Below are 18,725 nucleotides of genomic sequence, written 5' to 3' on the forward strand. Positions count from 1 at the left end.
AATTCAGACGTATCAAATTATATCACTGAAAATGACTATAAATTTTTTCAAAATTATTTCAGAAGTTCTGTGAAACTTGTCATTGAAATAAAATGTACAAGTATACTAAATGGTATTTTCCATCTGTATGTAATTTTTGTAGTCATAGTTTTTAAGATATTGTAAAGCTAAATAGTGAAAGGTAGGTACAGTGAATACTGTTTATATGGTATTTATATTTGTGTGCAATTTAAAATGTATGTGTACATATAGTATGCATAACATATAATTCATTATATAGTTTATATATAGATTTATTATACACTACACTCAATACAGAGAATTAAAAAATTTTTTTTGCCCACTCCTTCATGTGCAATAAGTGAAATCATCCCTAAAATACAGCTTGATACAATACAGTTGACTTTTAAGGCAGATATTGCTTCTATCCTAAAACCAATATTACTATGAAATACCACCTTAAAAGGAAGGAGGGCAGTGACACACATAAAAGATCCTAGTGTTATTGGCGATCCTATCCCTATATACCAGACCTACAATCTTAAATCATATAACATTTTTATCTGCCTGCACTCCTTGTACATATGGAAGACCAGTAGAAAGAAGTAATTTTTAAGAGAGAAAAAAGTAACCTTTTCTTTTTCAAACTCTGTTTTGTTTTATTTTTAAGTAATACCATTGTTTCCTATGTGGTTGTGCCATAAATCTCTCAGCCAGTTTCTATTGCTGCTTGAGAGAAAAAAAAGAGGGAAGAGAGAGAGACTTGGAGGAAAGAAACAGCCTGTTGATTACAAATAAAGACACTTTCTTATAGAGAGGCCTGTTGCACTAGCCTGGGTATTGCGAGAACTGGCCTGACCTTGAGAGACACTGAGCATCGAGATGGCCAGTTCTGAGCCAACCCTTAGAATGGACGTGACACACACGTAGTTCAGTAGTCTTTTGGAATGTACGAACACTACAGGAAAACACACAAACAGGCAACACTAGTTGGTTTTGCTTTGCTTTCCTTTTGTTTTAAAGTTCATTCCTCTGTTCTTTCTCACCTCTTCTATGTAGTAGCCATGTAGCCATAAGATGGTTTTTTCTACTAAATAAACTAAAATCTTTTCAAATAAATTTGCTGCTGAAACAATTCACCAGGAGAAAAGCACACAATATTAATAGCCACAGAATATTGAAAGAAATACGAACAGCTTGGTTTGAGAGCAAAATAATAATAATAATGTTCACTACATCCATTCTTCTGAGAATCAGTACTCACTTTGGCCTGCTTTTTCCCTTTTTTCCCCCTGAGGTGTTTTTCATAGCAGGAGTTTCACTCTGCTGAGCTAAGTTGTAGGATCCCTTAAGCTAACAAACATTTTTCAGATACTTTTCCTATAGTTATTTTTGTTCCGGATTATTTAATGCCCCCTCAGGAAAGATAAATTCATTTCTGTACACATTGGGGTGGGCTTTTAGAAAGTGGTATGTTCATTTTCTGCACAAGAAATGGATCTTCTCTAGGATTTTGTACATCTTGATTTATTCTTGGCTTAGAGTTTGAAGTGGGTGCTCTTCTAAAGGGATTTATGCATAGGTTCACTATTTTTGTAGTTATGGTTTATATGATAAGCTTTTTATATTTAAAATCAATATGTAATCCTGTGGAGGAGCTTATCCCCTAAAACCCCATTTGTAAATCTATTTTAGCTTTGTTGCACAGCACAACCACAGTCTTCCATAGATTGATTAGGTACAGCGGTAGAATCCTATCAAATGGCCTGCTCTGATGATGATGCAAACTCTTTCAGGATTGCTAGTTGACTGGAACTAAAGATAAGACTTGACTGCAATCCCCCAATGTGCTCTTTACAAAACTAGTGTTAATTTTCATCAAAGTGCTGGCTTATTTTTAGTGGCAAGGTGGAAGGTTTACTACAAGAACTTTAGGTCCTTTCTATGAAAGTGTTTATATGTATTTCTTTTTCCTTTTTTCCAAGGTAATTATCAACTTTAGTAAAAATAAACTGAATCAGGGAATAAATAATTGACCCTATATATAAAAAGTTTTTTAAATTAACAAAACAATTCAGTGCAGATGGACATAAACAGAATGTCTTTATTTCAACACTTTGGCTCAAGTGCAGCATCAAAACTTAATCCTGTTTGTTGTGAGAGGATATGGCTTTTGTAGCAAAAGTATACTAGAATCTTTAAATTAATCAGAACACACAGTGTAGTCTGCCCAAGCCAAAGTCGGTGCATCTAGCTAGCTGTGACAGGAGTTATAGGTGAATAATACTTAAAACATATAACAGGTAACACATAAAGTTACGTACAACTTTTTAAAACATGACATTATATCTAGTTAAAGCTATCTTAAAAAGGAATTTTTTAATTTTTAAATTTAGACTTGACCATACAAATGTGACTCTTGATCAGTTTTAAAGGTATTAAATATTTTTTTAAAACCATCAAGATAATTTACCTAATGTCCCAAACTAGCATTTGGATAATTATGTGTGTATATAAATTTACTCCCATGAAAAGCAAATCCAAAGAAAAAATAGTTTTACAATATAAAATGTGCTCACTACACATAGCTATTTTCTCTATAATGACTAATATTTTATAGATATTAATGTAGTAATAACAGATTTATTATGAAAAATCTTATTTATTCTGGAACATATTAAATTAGCATGTCAGTTAAATTTGAAATGATGAAAAGTACCTAAATACTTATAACTTTAAAATGTTTTTGTTAGTTATGGGAAATTGAGCTTAGAAAAAGTTAAGATTTTAAAAATTACTCTATTTCAGAGATTAAAAAATGTTTTCTCTCATATGTATTGTTAAAGCCTTATTTTTTTAAAAATTGAGGAAATCTTGATATTTATGATTATTAATTGAAGCCTTAAAAATCACTGGTCAAGTGCAGAGAAGGATAATTTAGTTAAGAAATTATGTGTGTTAAAATTTTATTATTTCAAAAAATTTTGTATTTTTTCATTTAACTATAGTTTTTAAGTGTATGGTGGAGAAAATTTTCCAGTTGTAAAACTCTTATCAAAATGTTTTAGAAATAAAGAATTATAAATTAAAGCTATAATCAGAATGATTTTTTGTTGGAATGAAAAAACTGGTAGTCATCAAAATTAGCAATCTTAATAATTATAAAATTCAGTTGCAAATCTTTTATAAATTTAGCAGGTTCTTCTCTGAGTTAACATTTCTAGAACTACAGTTACCTGAAATTAGACTAGATGACCTTTAAGATCTTCCCAACCTGAAGAAGTCTAGTAATATATCTGCTGTATAAAATGAGACCGATGAAGAACAAGAACCAGATAAGAGAATTGTCCAGCATTCCTGAAACTCAGTAGCATTTTAATCCCAAGAATAAAATTATGATAGGGCTTTTCAGTTTTGCTGTTTCATTATTATTTTAAAATTTGGGGGGCTTAGAAAAAAATACCTTTCCATAGTAATAGTTTCTTTATTCTTCTCCATCCTATAGAATTTTTTTATTATGTACAGTTTTTTTAAGATTTTTTTTATGAGAATGCAGTGTGACCATTTATTCGTGTGAGGTTTTATATCGAACGTGAATAATTAATATATGGCATGTTTCATTTATATGTATATATTTTTGAGCTTATAATGAAAGGAATTAGTGATAAAATTGAATAAAGCATTTCGGCTTCTTGCTGCTATTCTAACCTTTATTGCATGATGATGCATCTGATTTTTAATTTGTAAATACGAGATAGAATCCCCTCTATAGCTCCATTTGCTTTCACAAAGCTGCTGAGCAGTTTGCTGTCTTGAATAAATTTTGCTTTGGAGAGGGTAGGGGGGATTTGAACCAGCACATTCTTGTGTGGTTTCTGAAGATTCACATGGTAACCAGCGGTGTGCATTGTTAGGTTTATCTGAATAAGCACCAGCCATGTGAGTTTTAACATGATCGCCCAGGGCAATGGAGAGAAGAGAGAAACGCGAAAGGATTGCACTTCTTTCTGTTTTTTTGGAAAGTGCCTTTGCTGGGGGAGGGGGCTGCATGAGTCAGTGGCCATGGCTTGCTTTTTTTTTTTTTTTTTTTAAGTTGGTGTCCTGTTTCCCTCTAGGTCCTCATTTGTTCTGCTATCTGCCTCATCATCTACTTCTTCTTTTCATTGTTTACCTTCCTAATGAGGGAGGCGGGGTAGACTGGGAGTTGATTGACAGCTACAAGCCCTTACAGTCTGGCCAGAGAGCAGTTGGCTTTGGTTTCAAAAGTGCTTTAAATGTTCGATTAGGTCCTGTTTTTATTAAACCAAACTGCTGCTCATCTTAAGGAAATTATCAGACCAGCAAAGGTTACGAAATATATTTTTGGACCCTAAAACCAAAAAACTGCCACTGCCCATGGAAAAAAGGCATTGCCCATCGGATTTTCCAACCTTTAACATGGGGTTTTAAAAAGAAGTATGTGATTTTTTCCTTTGCGAAAGTGCTTTGATTTGAAATCCCCAGCCAACCTCTCCAAAAGAAAACTGGCTGTGATGCGATCGAGAGCTGCAGTGTAATATTGCAGAGCAAATTTATTTTTTACTTCAAAGAAAAATGCTAATTAGCCGATTCACTACTTTTAAAGTTATTGTGAAGCATATGGCGCCCAGTGTGAGATACATCCAACTGCTAAAATAGAGCGAAGAGGAAATTAGCGAAGAATGGGCTGTATGGGGTGAGCTTGGGGGTGGGGGAGGAGAATAGGTTCTCAAGCAGATTCTCTAGCCTTTTCAGAATGATTTTATCGCCCATCTCTGCTTCCCGCCTCCTCATTTACCCACATCCCCCACCACCGAGCTTCGGGCCGACCTCTTCCGGGCCTCCAGCTCTCCCTCCCCCACTTCGGCTGAAATCAGGTGCGCGCCTCCGGCTGGCCACTGGCTCACACCTGGTTCCCTTTTCTGGTTCCAGCTCAGCCATAGCCATCTCCATCTGCGGGAAATTTTAGAAAGCAGGGTTTTAGAGGTGAATTGTTTCCATGACTGACAAACTCTCCACAAAACACTAGCTAGTGGTTCTGTAATATGGTCTGCGGGGGAAATAAAAGGAAACTGAAAAAGGCGGGAGGGGGAGGGAGGGGTGTGCAGAGGTCCGGCGGGCGGATGACGAGCCTCCTGTCCTCTGCAGACTGGCAGAAGACTGAGGCCCAGAAGCGACGTGAGCAACTCCTGCTGGATGAGCTGGTGGCTCTGGTGAACAAGCGCGATGCGCTCGTCAGGGACCTAGACGCACAAGAGAAGCAGTGAGTGGCGGTGGGGTCGGGGTCGAGGCTCTGCCGCCTGCTGAGGGGCCCAGAAGTTTTCGGCAACTTCTGTCCAGAGGTCTCTGGTGCGCAGGGAAGCCTCCCGCTGGCCCCTTGATGCCCATACTCTCTGGGGTACGGAGTACGGGGTGAAAAGGGAATGCCAGTTTGCTCTTTATGAAGAAAAATAATGTTGTTTCCTGTTCGACTTCCAGGGCCGAAGAAGAAGATGAGCATTTGGAGCGAACTCTGGAGCAAAACAAAGGCAAGATGGCCAAGAAAGAAGAGAAATGTGTTCTTCAATAGCAGCCGGACCAGACTCTTTGCCAACATTTTAGTGTTGGGTCCCCAGACCAGAAAAAGTCAGATGCGTTGTTGATTTAAAACTTTCAACATTTTGTTTGGCTGGATTGTACTTATTTACCACCGCCATCATCCTTTTTCCTCCTTTCCAGATAATATACACAACTTTAAGGATTTTTTGAGTGGGTTAATCATTTCCTTGATATTATGTGAAATAGATTCGCACAGACACCTTGTGAGTGGTTAATATTGGGAGTGTTCAAGGAATTACTTAAGAAAGAAAGGAACACCCTACCCTCATTTTTTGATGGGAGGATATTTGAAAACATTTTTTTGTTGTTGTTAATAGCATAATGACGGTGGGAGGGGGGTACGAGGGGGATAAGAAAAAATGTCATGAATGATTTTTCCAGTCCTGCCATATGTAACTCTAAATTTTATAGTTAGATCATATTCAATCTACTTATTAAACTGTGTTCTATTTACCAGTGGTATATTATGCCATTGTTTTGCATTTCACTGTAAGGATAGTAGAGTTCCTTTCCTCTGCTTTCCTCAGAGGATGGCCCTTTAACATTATTAGCCTGAGACAAGTCCTGTGATTTGAAGGTGAGCTGTGAGGATGGGACTAATTGACATGCATCAGTTTACAAAGAGGTCTTATCTTCTGAGAATGCGCCATCTTTTCCTTTGGATAATTATTTATTACATCTAGCTTGGTTCCTACATTTTGTTGGGTCTCAACATTGGCTCAAGAATGCTGTTAATATTTATTCTGTATTGATAAAAAGTCTGTCTTGCCACTATGGGTAAATCCCCCAATTAATATTTTCTTCTCTTGCATAGCACTGTCATTTTTGTGTGTGAAAATGGTTATCTGTTTATTTATTACAATACTGAGGTCATATATAAATTTTCAATAAAAGCAGAAACTTTCTTACCTTAACACTTTGCTATTTCCTTGCAATGAAACCGACACTGGTTTGAAGAGAAGTTTGTGTATCTGTAAGACTTTTCATGTGGAAAAAAATGTCTCCTTGAAGGCAGGGCAGCATACTGGACTGTATTTGGAGCTGCATAAGTTTACACCATCCCAGAGGGGTCCTGCTGACACATGAATTCAAATTGAAAAGCAATTAGTCATATTTTCTTAAGCAGTATAAACTATCATCTTTTGTAAAGGGTCATCTGTTGTTAAAAGATTTGAGGAAATTTGATTACACAGCACTGAAAAATATGCTAATAGCTTGATGAATTTTGCACATTGTTATTTTCAGTTGCATTCAACTAAAGAACTATGATTTCTGATAACTGGCTGGTCTGTAGGTGCTGAAGTAAAAGGAAGAGAGTTATGAAGGGGGACTGAGTGCATGCAGGTGTGTGTGTATGAGATAAGGGAAAAGGAACTTTTAACAAGAAGTTCTGAGCAACAGAAATTGGCGATTTTATGGCAGTTTCCCATCACTGCTCTAGAGAGGTGTTTGAAACAAAGAAGACTCATTCAACAAGTCTGCAGACAGAGAAAACAGTCCACTAGCATTTATACTTTTGCCTCGGTCAAACATACACACACATATATGTACGTACACACAAGCATTTATACATACACACACAAGTTCCTTTCGAAAAGCAGGCAGCCGCCTTCAATTGCCAGTCTTTAAAAATGAAAATAGAAACTTGCCACGGTAGAGTTTCTTCATGACAAGGGTTTTAAGTTATTGAAAAGTTATTGGAACTCAATGAAATCAGGTATCTGCACTCTGTATTAGAGCAGGAGAGCTGAGCGAGCGGCCGCTCTCCGCCCCCCGGGGCAGCTCCCAGAGGCCGGCTCGCAGCCCCGGGAAGCCGGCGGACGGAATCACCCGCCCAGAGCAGCCTGAGGTTTGGGCGACCAGCGTCATCCACTCCGTTGCCGCTGCGTTCGGGGAACCTTCCCTCCCGAGAAGCTCCACGGAGAGGCGGCTCCCCAAGGCGCTCTGGACCTGCCAAGCCTCAGATCTGCTGCCCCTTCTGCCCCAGGCCCGGTCCTCGCGGGTTTTCCACGCGGGCTGCTTTGTGGCGCCCTCATGCCCCGCAGTGGCGGCTGAGCGTGGGCCCCAGGGACTCGCGGGGTCCGGCCGGCGGCGAGGGCGCCGCGTCCGGATTCTGGCACCTTGTGCCCTGGGGCTGCCCCTCCGGAGCGCAGGCGCGAACCCAGCAATTCCAGAGGCGGGGAACCAGAAGCCCGCGCTGCGGTTTAAGGAGCTGCAGGCCCGGGGGTCGCCGAGGAGGTGGAGCGTTGGCAGACAGCGGCTGGGCACAGCCCTCAGCCGGGCTTACAGCTTGTACCCCTGGCCAGTATCCCTCGGCCCCCGAGCCAAACCCCTCCCCCTGTCCCAAGTGTCCTCCAGAGTCTGGCTCAGCCTCGAGGTCACCTGGATGCTGGATCCGGGTTCCGGGGCCCAGCTCACACGCCTCCTGGCCTGGGCTGGGTCGGTTTGCCCTCCCCCTACAATGCCCCCTCTTCCCCGCCGCCCCGCGAAGCGACCCTTGCCGAAAGGGTCTCGGCTTCTGGCTCAGCATCTCCCACCTGGACATTTGCCTAGCGACGGCCGCGGCTGTCGTCTATACCGCGAACAAGAAACTTTCATCTGTCCTCTCTTCCCCTCTCTTTTCCTCTCCTCCCTCTCTCCTTTCTTTTTCTTCTCTTAATCCTGGGATTTTATGGGTAGAGCATTAAGAAAACTCGCCGGCAATGTGGGATTAGATAAATACTCTCATTAGGGGCGGGGGTGAGGGGTGGGATCGTGCTACTTGATACCTCCCAACTTCCCCAAGACCGTGGCAGCATCTGTACCCGAGCGCCGGGCTCCAGCGTGGCGGGCCCTGGGGACCGCCTGAGCACATTCCAGCGCGCACAGCCGCCCCACCTCTCCGCGTCGGGTCTCGGCCCAGCGCTGCAGCTGCAGGCGAAACGGGCCCGAGGAAGCTGGAGCCCGAGACCTAGCGGGTCCAGAACAAGGCACGCACCTCAGCCCTGGGGAGCTAACCCAGGCACACAACGTGCAGGCCCAGGCTGGGGTAGCGCTGCGCTGGGGACGCAGATGCTTGCCAAGGCGCGCCCCAGGACGCCCGCATTCGCTTCCCCCCAAACTTGTGCGATCCAGCCCGCGCCTTTTCCAAGAACTGAAGGAGGGGGTGTATTTCGTTTCTTTCATTAAACCTTTGCACCATCCAGGTTGGGGGGGGGCGGGTTCCGAGCTGCGGCCTCGCCGACTCTACACCCCGCCGGGCCTGCGTGAGCCTAAGGTGTGTCCCCGACCCGGTCAGCGCTGCGCTCTGTGCTGTTTCTTTTCCTTGTTAAGCTTTTCTTTCTCGTGTTTTTTTCCCTTTTCTTTCGTTTCTTTTATTGTTTTCTCTGTGTGTCTTTCTCTCCCTTTTATGAATGGGCCGCGGTGTCTTTGTTCTGGAGAGAAGCGCCCGTGTCGCTGACTTTTGTGAACCAGAGAAGGATCTTGTAAAACCTCCTTTTCTCCTTCACACTCCCCACTCCCACCCCTCCTCTTTGGCCCCTTTGATTAGATGTTCCCTCATCGTACAAAAAAAAAATGTAATTTCGTTGGTCTGGCGGCCACTTTCTTTGAACATTAGCTCGCTTTCAGCTCCAACTTCAATTAGAAGGAGTTGATTTTGAGAGATCAACAAAAGAACCGGCCAAAGCCTTATTAAAGATCCTAAGAAGATCTCCCGGGTCCTTTGAGAAGCAGTTAAGGAAACAGTGTGCCCTCCATCATATTCTGTTACCGTATTTTATTCGGACTCCAAAGGAAAGTGTCGCTTGGGGGAGGGGGAAGCACTTTGATGAGCTGCGGCCACATCCCCTTTTCACTCAGCGGGCTCCCCCTTCTCTCTGCTCTCGCCCGGCGCCGGTCCGTTGTGGGTTCCCGACCCGCAGCCCAGGCAGCGCCGGCGCTCCCCACCACGACTCGCCCTCACCTCACACCCACTCCAGTTCAAACTTTTCACTCCTCCCGTAGGGGTGGAGGGGAACAGGGATTAAGAAAATGGGGTAGGAATTCCTCGAAAGGCAGTAAAGTCGTGCCTAATATTAAGGAGGAGGTGCCATTTAATACAACTGCCTTGATTAGTATTGGGCAGAAAACACGTCTTTGTTTTTGTTTTTGTTTGTGCTTTGCCAAGTCCACTCGGGTCGATGTGTTTGAGAAGTTTGTTCGACTGGGAAATGGGCCTCGCCAGTACGAACTATACGGGGAAATCGCCTCAGGGAGGCTCCTTCTGTGGCAGGAGGAATAGAAAGTAAAGCGGGGGACTGTGGCCACACTTTCCACCGGACTGTCCCTGGTAGAAGGAGACTGGGAAGGAGACAGAGACAGAGCATGAAAGAGAAAGTTTCCTATCAAAATCTTTCGGTTCAGAAGTAGAATGGTGCGAGGGAAAGGGACGCTGGGCTGCAACATTGCAAAAGAAGAGTTTAAAATCTGCAAACACCCTCCGTGGGGGATGGGAACCCCTGGAGACGCCGAGGAGCAGGTAAGTGGCGGGGCCGCGCCCCGCGGGTGCTGTTCCCGAGCGCGGGAGTACTGAGGCGCTGAGGAGGGATCTGCGCACCGGAGCTCGGCAGAGTAGCCTGTGCCGGCATGAGCCGCCCGCGGCATCGGTCTGCAGGTGGCGGCTCGGTGGAAGACGCTGGGGACCGTGGCGCCACACAAGGGGCTGAAGGCCCGCTCTCCTCCAGCCCGCGGCGCCGAAGTCCTCGCGCCCACAACTCGGCCGCCAAGCCGGGTGGCGCGCGAGGGAACCGGTTCTCCACCTGGCCTCCTCTCTGCCACTCCCTCCAGGGCGCTGAAAGGGCGAGAGGAGGGCGGGAGCCCCAGGGCGGCCTAGGGACCCGCTTCCCCTCCGCGGCCGGGTCTCGGGTGCTGAGCAAGCCTGCATCGCCCAGCTCTGCGCTGCGTTTGTCAGCCAAGCCCTGGAGTTAGCGCGCGACCCGGTGGGGCGGGGCGGGCTGGCGGGCTGCGCGGGCGGGGCGCAGGGGGAGGGGGAGGGGGAGGGCGGGGGCGCACGGAGGTAACCCTGGGCTTGGGCTGCCATTGCCCCGCTCCCTGTCACTCAGCCCGCACGGGGCCGGGGATTGGCAGCCTATCCCTGTTACGCACTCACCTCGCGTTCACATACCCAGGGAGGGCAGTAGAAAGGTGATCAATCTTCATCAGGCTACATTTCCAATCACCTAAACAACTGAGCAAGACAAGCTACTCCGACAAGGTAAATCGCTTGATTTATTTAGTTTGCAAAGTGCCTCTGCAGGACTTCCCCAGCCCCCACCGCCTCCACGTTGTATGGAGAGTGCCGCGGCCACTGCGAGCCGTCCCTCAACTCAGCTCCTCTCACTCCTACCTTTTCCCCTGGGGCCCCTCGGCACTGTCCGGGGCGAGGTAATGTCTCGGGGGCTTGTAGGGCTTCGCAAACAAAGTGTCTGCAATAAAGTGAAACCTGGAGGGACACGCACAAAGCCAGTGGAAAGGAAGGAGAAAGGAGGAGGGAAGTTGAAAGAAAGAAATCCGGGGGTCCCAGACTACCGCCAGCCCGGCGGGTAAGTCCTGTGCCTCTCTGTTTTGCAGGTTGGCTGCCCGACGGGTCGGTGAGGGTGCGAGGTAGATGGTGAGCAACCCCGGCAGCTGAGGGCAGGTAAGGAGAGAGCCGCAGGGCTGCTGGGGCTCTTGTAGCGCGGAGTGCTCTCACCTCTCCCTCCTCAGATTAGTCCCCTCTCCCCGGGTCCCGGCAGGTGGGCGGGGCCGGGGAGCGGCCGGGCGCCCCTCCTGGTGCGCAGCGGACCCCCGAGCTCCGCTGCGGCCCTGCGCCCCCGCCTCCTCCGAAGTAACCGAGCTGAAGTGCTAAGTTTGAAGAAAGTCTTTGAAACTCACGTTGCAGCCCAGCAGTTGCAGCCTAGCAAAATTGCTTCGACTGTTTCCCTTTCCTCCCCTTCCCTGCAAATTGGGTTCCCCGGCCCAGGCCATGGGTCCCGAAGGGTAGGAACCTGAGGCTTCTTTAGCTCTAACTTCTTTCCCTGAACTCCTTAGCCCGGGTCTCAGGCCTGCGCTGATTTCCCACAAAGCGGGATGAAGCGGCACGTCTCCTGGGACTCCAATCGACTCCCCTAGCACCAGCTCCTTACTCCTGAGAGTAGCGCTTCGGGTTCTGGGCAACTGGGGAAACCAGGCTGACCTTCCCGTCCGGTCAGCGCGAGCGACGGCTCAGAGGCCTAGTTCTCCGGTCGCCATGGGGTGCTGGGGCCGGGAGTTCAGTTAGTAGGGAAGAACGGGAGCGCACGGGAACTTGCTGCCCTCAAGCCTCCCAAACATGTGAGAGCCCTTGGGGAACTGGTCGGATCACCTTTCAGCCCCTCGCCTGGACCCTATTGTCCGCCACCAGGACCTGCAGAAAAAAGAACCGGCTTGAGTTGGTGCAGACAGGCCTAAGGCCCGGGAGGGGCACCTCTAACCTAGGGCCGCGTTTTAGAACCTCATTGCTACAGTGGCCCCTTCTGCGTCTTCTGACCGCTTCTGCGGCACCTGGGCCCGTAACTGAAGTTGGAGCGTAGTGTGATTTCGGGTGAGCAATCTTTCCACGGCTGGGTACAGAGAGGCCAACTGGAGGGGTAGCTGTGGGCTCTGAGGTCCGCACCTAGCCTCTGAGACCTTTGGAGGAACGTACTCTCCTGAGTGGGCAATGCTTCCCGGAGAGGTAATCTCTACCTTTCCTCTGGATTTCAAAAAAGATTTCAAACAAAACGAAACAACCCCTCATCCTTTGGGCGGCCTGCCACCCAGGTCACCTAGTGAACGTTTCCTGGTGCATATGGGGCCGGCTCTCAGTGCACTAGATTTGCTTAGACTTGGACCTTGTACACTTTTCTGTTCAGGCTCTGACCTCCCCAGCGTGGCCCTACTTTTAACCTCTCCTCAATCTTACCGACACCGTACTAGTTTATTTGGCCCATTTTAACCCCGAAAAGAAGTAATGGAGATCCAGAAAAGTTTGCTTCTCAAAGAAGTCTTTGGTCTTTGGTCTAAGGCCTTGTAGAGGCGAGTTGACTGCCCTGTGCAGCTTGTAGCCTATGTCCCTCCCCATGCCGAGGCTCCCTGCTTCTGACAAGACCAGGAAGCCGAGATGGTTGTGAATAACTGTTTCTTGTGTCTCTTGTCTCCATAGGCCGAGTCCACAGACGAAACAGAGCTTGAAGGACTGAGCGGTGGGAGCCCCGCATTGCGCCAGGCCCCCTGGATCCGTCGGGGCGCCTCCACACGGCTGTTAGCATGATGTCTTACCTCAAACAACCCCCATATGGCATGAACGGGCTGGGCCTGGCCGGGCCTGCCATGGACCTCCTGCATCCCTCCGTGGGCTATCCTGGTGAGCGCCAGCCCCTTGGGGACACCAACCTCTTGGGTTTGTGTACACACTTTGTGGCTTTGTAGGCCCATGGAGCTGGTTGCCTTGACTGTTTATGATGCTGGGCACAGGGCAGGATGGTGAAGTGGGCCAGGGTGGTGGAAATGGGCAACGTGCACCCTCACCTGTCTCTTTTTGTGACCCTACCTCCCACATAGGGATTCATTCTCCATAGGTGCCTTTTTTGGTGTGTGCATGTGTGACTCTCTTCCTTCCCCCCAGCATTGAACGAGGAATCTAGACACTCACCATGCCTTGGCAAAAAGAGGCAAGCTTTCCTGATGCCAAGCGACTGGCTGAGCTGAGGAAGGGGGTTCTCCCTCCCTCAGTTGTCCTCAAGACCAGTTGTCTACACTGGCTTTTGCACTGCTATTGTGGATGGCTTGTGAGGGATTCTGGCTTTCTTTCCTGGCTCCCACTTTTTCTTTCACTCCCATTTATTCCCTTAGAAAGAAAAGTGTTTTCCAGGTGGTGTGTCTGTGCACCCCTTTCCCACTCTCCAGCCAGGGTGTGGTGTGGGGGGGGGGGAGAAGAGAGAGACTGCATACTTTCTGTTCCTTTCTTAACCTCCCAGAGTCAGGGAAGGGGCAGCCCCGGCGTCTTGATACTGGCTCAAAGTGACACACAAGCACTTTCTACCACCTGTGGCCTCTCAGGCTCGGCCTCTGGGGGAGTTTCTTTTGCTCGGAGCTTGGTTTTCTTTTTGCATTGGCTTCTCTCAGGCCTGCGAGGGGCCTGTCCACACGTCCTCTGTCGCGGGTCCCCCCGGTCACAGCTGACCCGAGGCGCTCCCGCGTGTCCCCTCAGCCACCCCGCGGAAGCAGAGGCGGGAGCGCACCACCTTCACGCGCTCGCAGCTGGACGTGCTCGAGGCGCTCTTTGCCAAGACTCGCTACCCTGACATTTTCATGCGCGAGGAGGTGGCGCTCAAGATCAACCTGCCGGAGTCCAGAGTCCAGGTGCGCTCCGGACGCTCCAGGGTCAGGGTAGGGGCTCTGGGGCTGGTAGTAGAGGGCCTGGGTGTGGGGTTGGTCTGGTTTGGGGGCGGGCTTACAGACTGGGCAGCTCTTCCCAGACACCCTCCACCACCCCCCGGCAGCTAAGTAAAGTTAAAGGAACTAGCTTAGAGCCTGGGTTTGGCCCTTGGCCCCGGGGCGCCTTAGGTATCAAAGTCCTTTTTAGGATGTGGGGAAGGACAGACGAGGCTCTCCCGAAGGTAAACAGCTCTGGGGGTCAGACCATTGCCTCTGTTTCTTGGGCCGCCCCAGGACTCGGCAGTTTCCTTTCCTTCGGGGTCCTGAATTCTGCCTCAGCCCTTGCCTTGCATCCTGGGGATCCTAGAAATGGAAGAGTGGAGCTTGGCTGGAGCCTCGCACCCTGTCTGGGAGTGCGTCCCGCGGGTAGCGCCAGTTTGATTAGACGCTTCCTTTGCTCCGAGAAGATGCTGAACGCAAAAATGGGCTCTCGGCTTTGCTGTTTCTGTTTTTGCGATGAAAGAGCTCCGAAAATACTGGATTATAACTTAGAACTCTTCGCAAGGGTCTTTTATCTTGCCTTCTTCCCATGGAGGTTTGAGAGAGAACCATGAATGCAATGCCAAGTACCGGGGCCTTCCAAGATGAGTGAGAACTTCATGATTGACTGTACTATTTGGTTCCTTACTCGGAGCCAAGAAGCCCAAAGAAACTCTGCCCAGGCTTCCTTTCCTAGTCTCCGGAGTACTGCCTCTGTTTAGCTTCCTGACCTTGCTCCTGCTTCCACCCCAACTCTCGCCTGCCCAGCACCAGGCCTTTGGGGCAGACTGGCTCTGACCTCAAACTTGGTGACTGTCCCGTACTTCATGGCTCTGTGCCTCTCCACTGCTACCTGAGCTCTAGGCCAGAAGACAGGACCTCCAAACATAACACGGGCTGTTGGGGAGAAGCCGACAGCAGCAGTTTAGAGATGGCTGAACTTGCGGCTGGACAGAAGCATATGTTCCACCCAAGGGCAGAGTTGCTTTAGGGGTGGGAATGGGGCACACCCCTATTTAGCCTGAGGAGGGTCGTTAAGCATCAGGATGGGGGAGGGTGGAGAAGCTGGGAAGGCTGGGGCTGGATCTGGCAGGGCTAGTGATGGGGAGGGGCGGAGGCGAGATTCTAGGCGGGGTGGTGGGCCCGAGGGGCGGAGGAGTAGCAAGGTCTACTAGCCTACTGACAAGCTTTCCCCCACCCGGGCTACTTCAGGTCTGGTTCAAGAACCGTCGTGCCAAATGCCGTCAGCAGCAGCAGAGCGGGAACGGGACCAAGAGTCGCCCAGCCAAGAAGAAGTCGTCCCCGGTGCGGGAGAGCTCCGGTTCGGAAAGCAGCGGCCAGTTCACACCGCCTACTGTGTCCAGCTCCGCCTCGTCCTCCAGCTCGGCTTCTAGCGCTTCCGCCAACCCAGCGGCTGCAGCGGCTGCAGGCCTGGGCGGGAATCCGGCAGTGGCGGTGCCGTCGTCGTTGAGTACGCCCGCTGCCTCATCCATCTGGAGTCCTGCCTCCATCTCTCCCGGCTCAGCCCCTGCGTCTGTGTCGGTGCCTGAGCCACTGGCCGCGCCTAGTAACGCATCGTGCATGCAGCGCTCAGTAGCCACAGGCCCGGCCTCGGCCGCAGCCTCTTACCCCATGTCCTACGGCCAGGGCGGCAGCTACGGCCAGGGCTACCCCACGCCCTCGTCTTCCTACTTCGGCGGAGTGGACTGCAGCTCCTATCTAGCGCCCATGCACTCGCACCACCACCCACACCAGCTCAGCCCGATGGCACCCTCCTCCATGGCGGGCCACCATCACCACCATCCCCACGCGCACCACCCACTGAGCCAGTCCTCAGGCCACCACCACCACCACCACCATCACCACCACCAAGGCTATGGCAGCTCGGGGCTCGCCTTCAACTCTGCCGACTGCTTGGATTACAAGGAGCCTGGCGCCGCCGCCGCTTCCTCGGCTTGGAAACTCAACTTCAATTCTCCCGACTGTCTGGACTATAAAGACCAAGCCTCTTGGCGGTTCCAGGTATTGTGAGCCCAGGAGAGGGAGAGGAAGAGAAATGAAACTACCTACGCCCTCCTTGGTTCCCGTCCTGTTGCTGCTGCACCTCCCGCCTTTGCCTCAGCTTCTGTAGACATGATTTTCATGCCCCCAAACGATTCCCGTTGCCTGCACTGCCGCTCTCATCTTTGTGCCATTTGCCTGGCGGGGGGGTAGGGGGTGCAAACCCGCCCACCCTTCGGATGAGCGGACTGGTGCTTTGGCCTGGCCCACAAGTTCTATACGGGAGAGCTGTGCCTCTCCCTTTCAGCCCCTGACGAACTTCTAAGTCACCCCTTTCCAGTCATTCTGGACAATTAGTATGCACTTGCAGCCTTCGGAGTTCTTCGCTCTGACTGGCTGATGCAGCCCTACACTTTTATTTATTCTTTCTGGACTCTGGAGTCACTAACTGGCATGTGTCTGACCACTGGAGTGCACCCACAATGCTCCCAACCACCCTCCAAATGTTCCTCCCGTGCGGGCTGCCATCCCTTCCTCTGCCCGAGCCCCGCTTCCCGCCTGCAGGCCAGAGCTTCCCGGCTTCTCCTCCTCCCCAGCAGGACGCGCAGGGGCCGGGCCGCAGGGAGGGGCGCCCCCCAGCTTCTCACGCTCAGCCCCGCCCTGCGCAGAACTGGCTCAAGCTTCCGCCTGTGTGGGAATGCTGTACATAGTGGGGTCCGTCCCAGCGACCACTTACACTTTTTAGTTGCCGTTGGTTGAATGGAGCATATCTCTTTTTAGTGCCCAGGAAACAGAACTTTAAGATATATACATATATATACACACACATATATATAGAAAACAAAAGCAAAAATATATCCCTCAGTTCCCCTGCGTCTCTTCCCTAAACGATGGCGCTTTTATTTTTTCAGTTGTTGCAAAGCTGCCCTGCCCTCACACTTGTTTCCTATGTGTATTTATTAAAGAGAACCATTTGGTTCCAGGAAGCCGGGCGCAGAGGGTCGGGGAGTGTGGAGGAAGCAGCGGGTCAGGCTGCAGGGAAGGGGGCTTAGGCTGGGATGGGGCGCAGGGCTGAGTCCACCGGGTCTAAGTACAGGGTCGCAGTCCCGGTTTAGAGACCAAAAACGAAAGAAAAAAAATAAAAATGCAGCATTATGGAAAAATAAACCCAGGCCCCAAAACCCAGTTCCCATTCCCTGTCAGCTTCTTTCTCTTTAAGCACCGCCCCCCCCCCGTTTTGTCTAGTGAGTTCTTAGTGCACCTTCATTCTCTGAAATTTGCGGTGAGCCCGCGCCTGTGTATCAATTTCGGCTTTGGCCATTTCGTCCAGTAGGTGGGAAAGTAATTCGTAAACTTAATTTGTCCGATGTGAAGATCACAAATTACTTGTTGAAATGTAAGGCAGCCCCCTCCTTCCCTTTATCTACATTATTTCCCGAAAATAAATGCCGATAAATGAACGGTTTGTCAGTGTGGCTCTTCTGATTCCAGCACCCGGTCCCGGTCTGGGGAGGGGCAGCACTAAAAGGAGGGACACTCACATGTTAATAACCCGCGTGTTAATGATCTTTGTGAAGCTGGGGGTCCAAAGGATAGGGCGGGAAGACGTGTCAAGAGGAGTCCCCAGAAACGTCCTCTCAGGGAGTGTCCTCCCCTCACGGTCGGTCCGGCCTCTTCCCCTAGGCGGTTTGACCCCACACCCCCTCTCGCCATCTCGGGCAGAGACAGGTGTCAGGACTCAATTCCCCAAGCAATTCCTTTCTCTTTAGAGGCTGGAGCAGGAGCCTGGCACTGATTTCTTCACCCTAATTGCCTGCACCAGAAAGGAGAGGGGGAGGGGAAGAGGGTCGGGAGGCGGGAAAGGATAGCTCTGTAATGCTCTCAGAGCGGAGCCAAAAAGGAAAAGAAAAAAAAAAAAAAGATCCAAGTCCTGCATGTTGGCAGCAGACAACCTTCCTTTCTGTTGAGCTGCCCCGGGTGGCTTCACGACGGCGGGGGGATCCGCGTCATTCCTTCCACGTGCTCTGTCCTTGTAAAGCTTCAGTCCCTGTCCAGAATTAGCCAAATCATCTTTGTTCAAATTGTGAAGTTTAAAACGCAAACACAAAATCTAGAAAGTCGACAATGACGCTTATCACTTTGGCTGGAAGCAGGGAGTCGGAAAGGACCGTTCCACCTTCCCCTGAGGGAAGACGGCGATAGGGGTGGGGATGGGGTGCTATGACCTCCGCTCCACACACACAAAACCCAGAGCCCGGAGCTCTTAAGACTCTGGCCTGAAACCTCCTGGGTGTGAGAAGCTGCTCAACTTTTCCACCGGCGGGAAGGAAATAAGGAAAAAACGAAAAGTTCCCTGCGAAGTTACCAATACACCTTATTCTTTTTATTCCGTGTGAGACCTGAAAACACAACGTGAAGTCGAGTTTGGAGAACGACCCCTCCCCCAGGTCCCGCGCGCAGCGAGGGCTCCAGGCTGCGAGCCCCTGCTGGAGAGGAGCCTTCTCGCCGCGTGCTCCCTGCCGACTCCCGAGGCCTGGCCGGGACGCCGCGTGCGTTCCCACTCAGACAGGCCCGTCAGCCCCGACTCCGCCAGGGCCCGCTGGGGGGCGCAGCGGCGGCACCGCCCCCTGAGGGAGATCCGGAGCGCAGGGCCCGGCTGCGCCCGCGCGGGCTGC

General features: G+C 49.9%; 2 protein-coding genes across 12 annotated transcripts in view; both read left to right on the plus strand.

Annotated features, from left to right (window-relative positions):
- EHBP1 (EH domain binding protein 1) overlaps positions 1 to 6,530 on the plus strand; it is a 375,639-nt gene extending 369,109 nt beyond the window's left edge. For all 10 annotated transcript variants that reach the window (XM_053667020.1, XM_053667021.1, XM_053667023.1 and 7 more), the window contains 2 exons: positions 5,167 to 5,281; positions 5,497 to 6,530. In XM_053667020.1, the coding sequence (XP_053522995.1) occupies positions 5,167 to 5,281; positions 5,497 to 5,587 (206 nt within the window). In that variant the 3' untranslated portion in view covers positions 5,588 to 6,530. The remainder of the gene's footprint in view (positions 1 to 5,166; positions 5,282 to 5,496) is intronic.
- A 4,257-nt stretch (positions 6,531 to 10,787) lies between these two features.
- Positions 10,788 to 17,277, plus strand: OTX1 (orthodenticle homeobox 1). 2 transcript variants are annotated; one of them, XM_037126285.2, is made up of 5 exons: positions 10,788 to 10,849; positions 11,206 to 11,272; positions 12,797 to 12,997; positions 13,844 to 13,995; positions 15,262 to 17,277. In XM_037126285.2, exons 3-5 carry the CDS (start codon positions 12,901 to 12,903, stop codon positions 16,078 to 16,080), a joined length of 1,068 nt encoding a protein of 355 aa, XP_036982180.1. In that variant the 5' UTR covers positions 10,788 to 10,849; positions 11,206 to 11,272; positions 12,797 to 12,900; the 3' UTR covers positions 16,081 to 17,277. The 2 variants fall into 2 exon arrangements, with proteins under 2 accessions (XP_036982180.1, XP_036982181.1); XM_037126286.2 differs by lacking the exon at positions 11,206 to 11,272.
- Positions 17,278 to 18,725: the final 1,448 nt, after the last annotated feature.

Source organism: Artibeus jamaicensis, unplaced genomic scaffold (assembly GCF_021234435.1).
Source record: "Artibeus jamaicensis isolate MK-2021 breed Jamaican fruit bat unplaced genomic scaffold, CSHL_Jam_final contig_465, whole genome shotgun sequence".
NCBI lineage: Eukaryota > Metazoa > Chordata > Mammalia > Chiroptera > Phyllostomidae > Artibeus > Artibeus jamaicensis.

Coding starts and splice junctions, on each gene's coding strand:
- OTX1 (XM_037126285.2), top strand. CDS start 12,901: ATGATGTCTTACCTCAAACAACCCCCATATGGCATGAACGGGCTGGGC. Junction 12,998..13,843: donor TCCCTCCGTGGGCTATCCTG/GTGAGCGCCAGC, acceptor GTGTCCCCTCAG/CCACCCCGCGGAAGCAGAGG. Junction 13,996..15,261: donor TGCCGGAGTCCAGAGTCCAG/GTGCGCTCCGGA, acceptor GGGCTACTTCAG/GTCTGGTTCAAGAACCGTCG.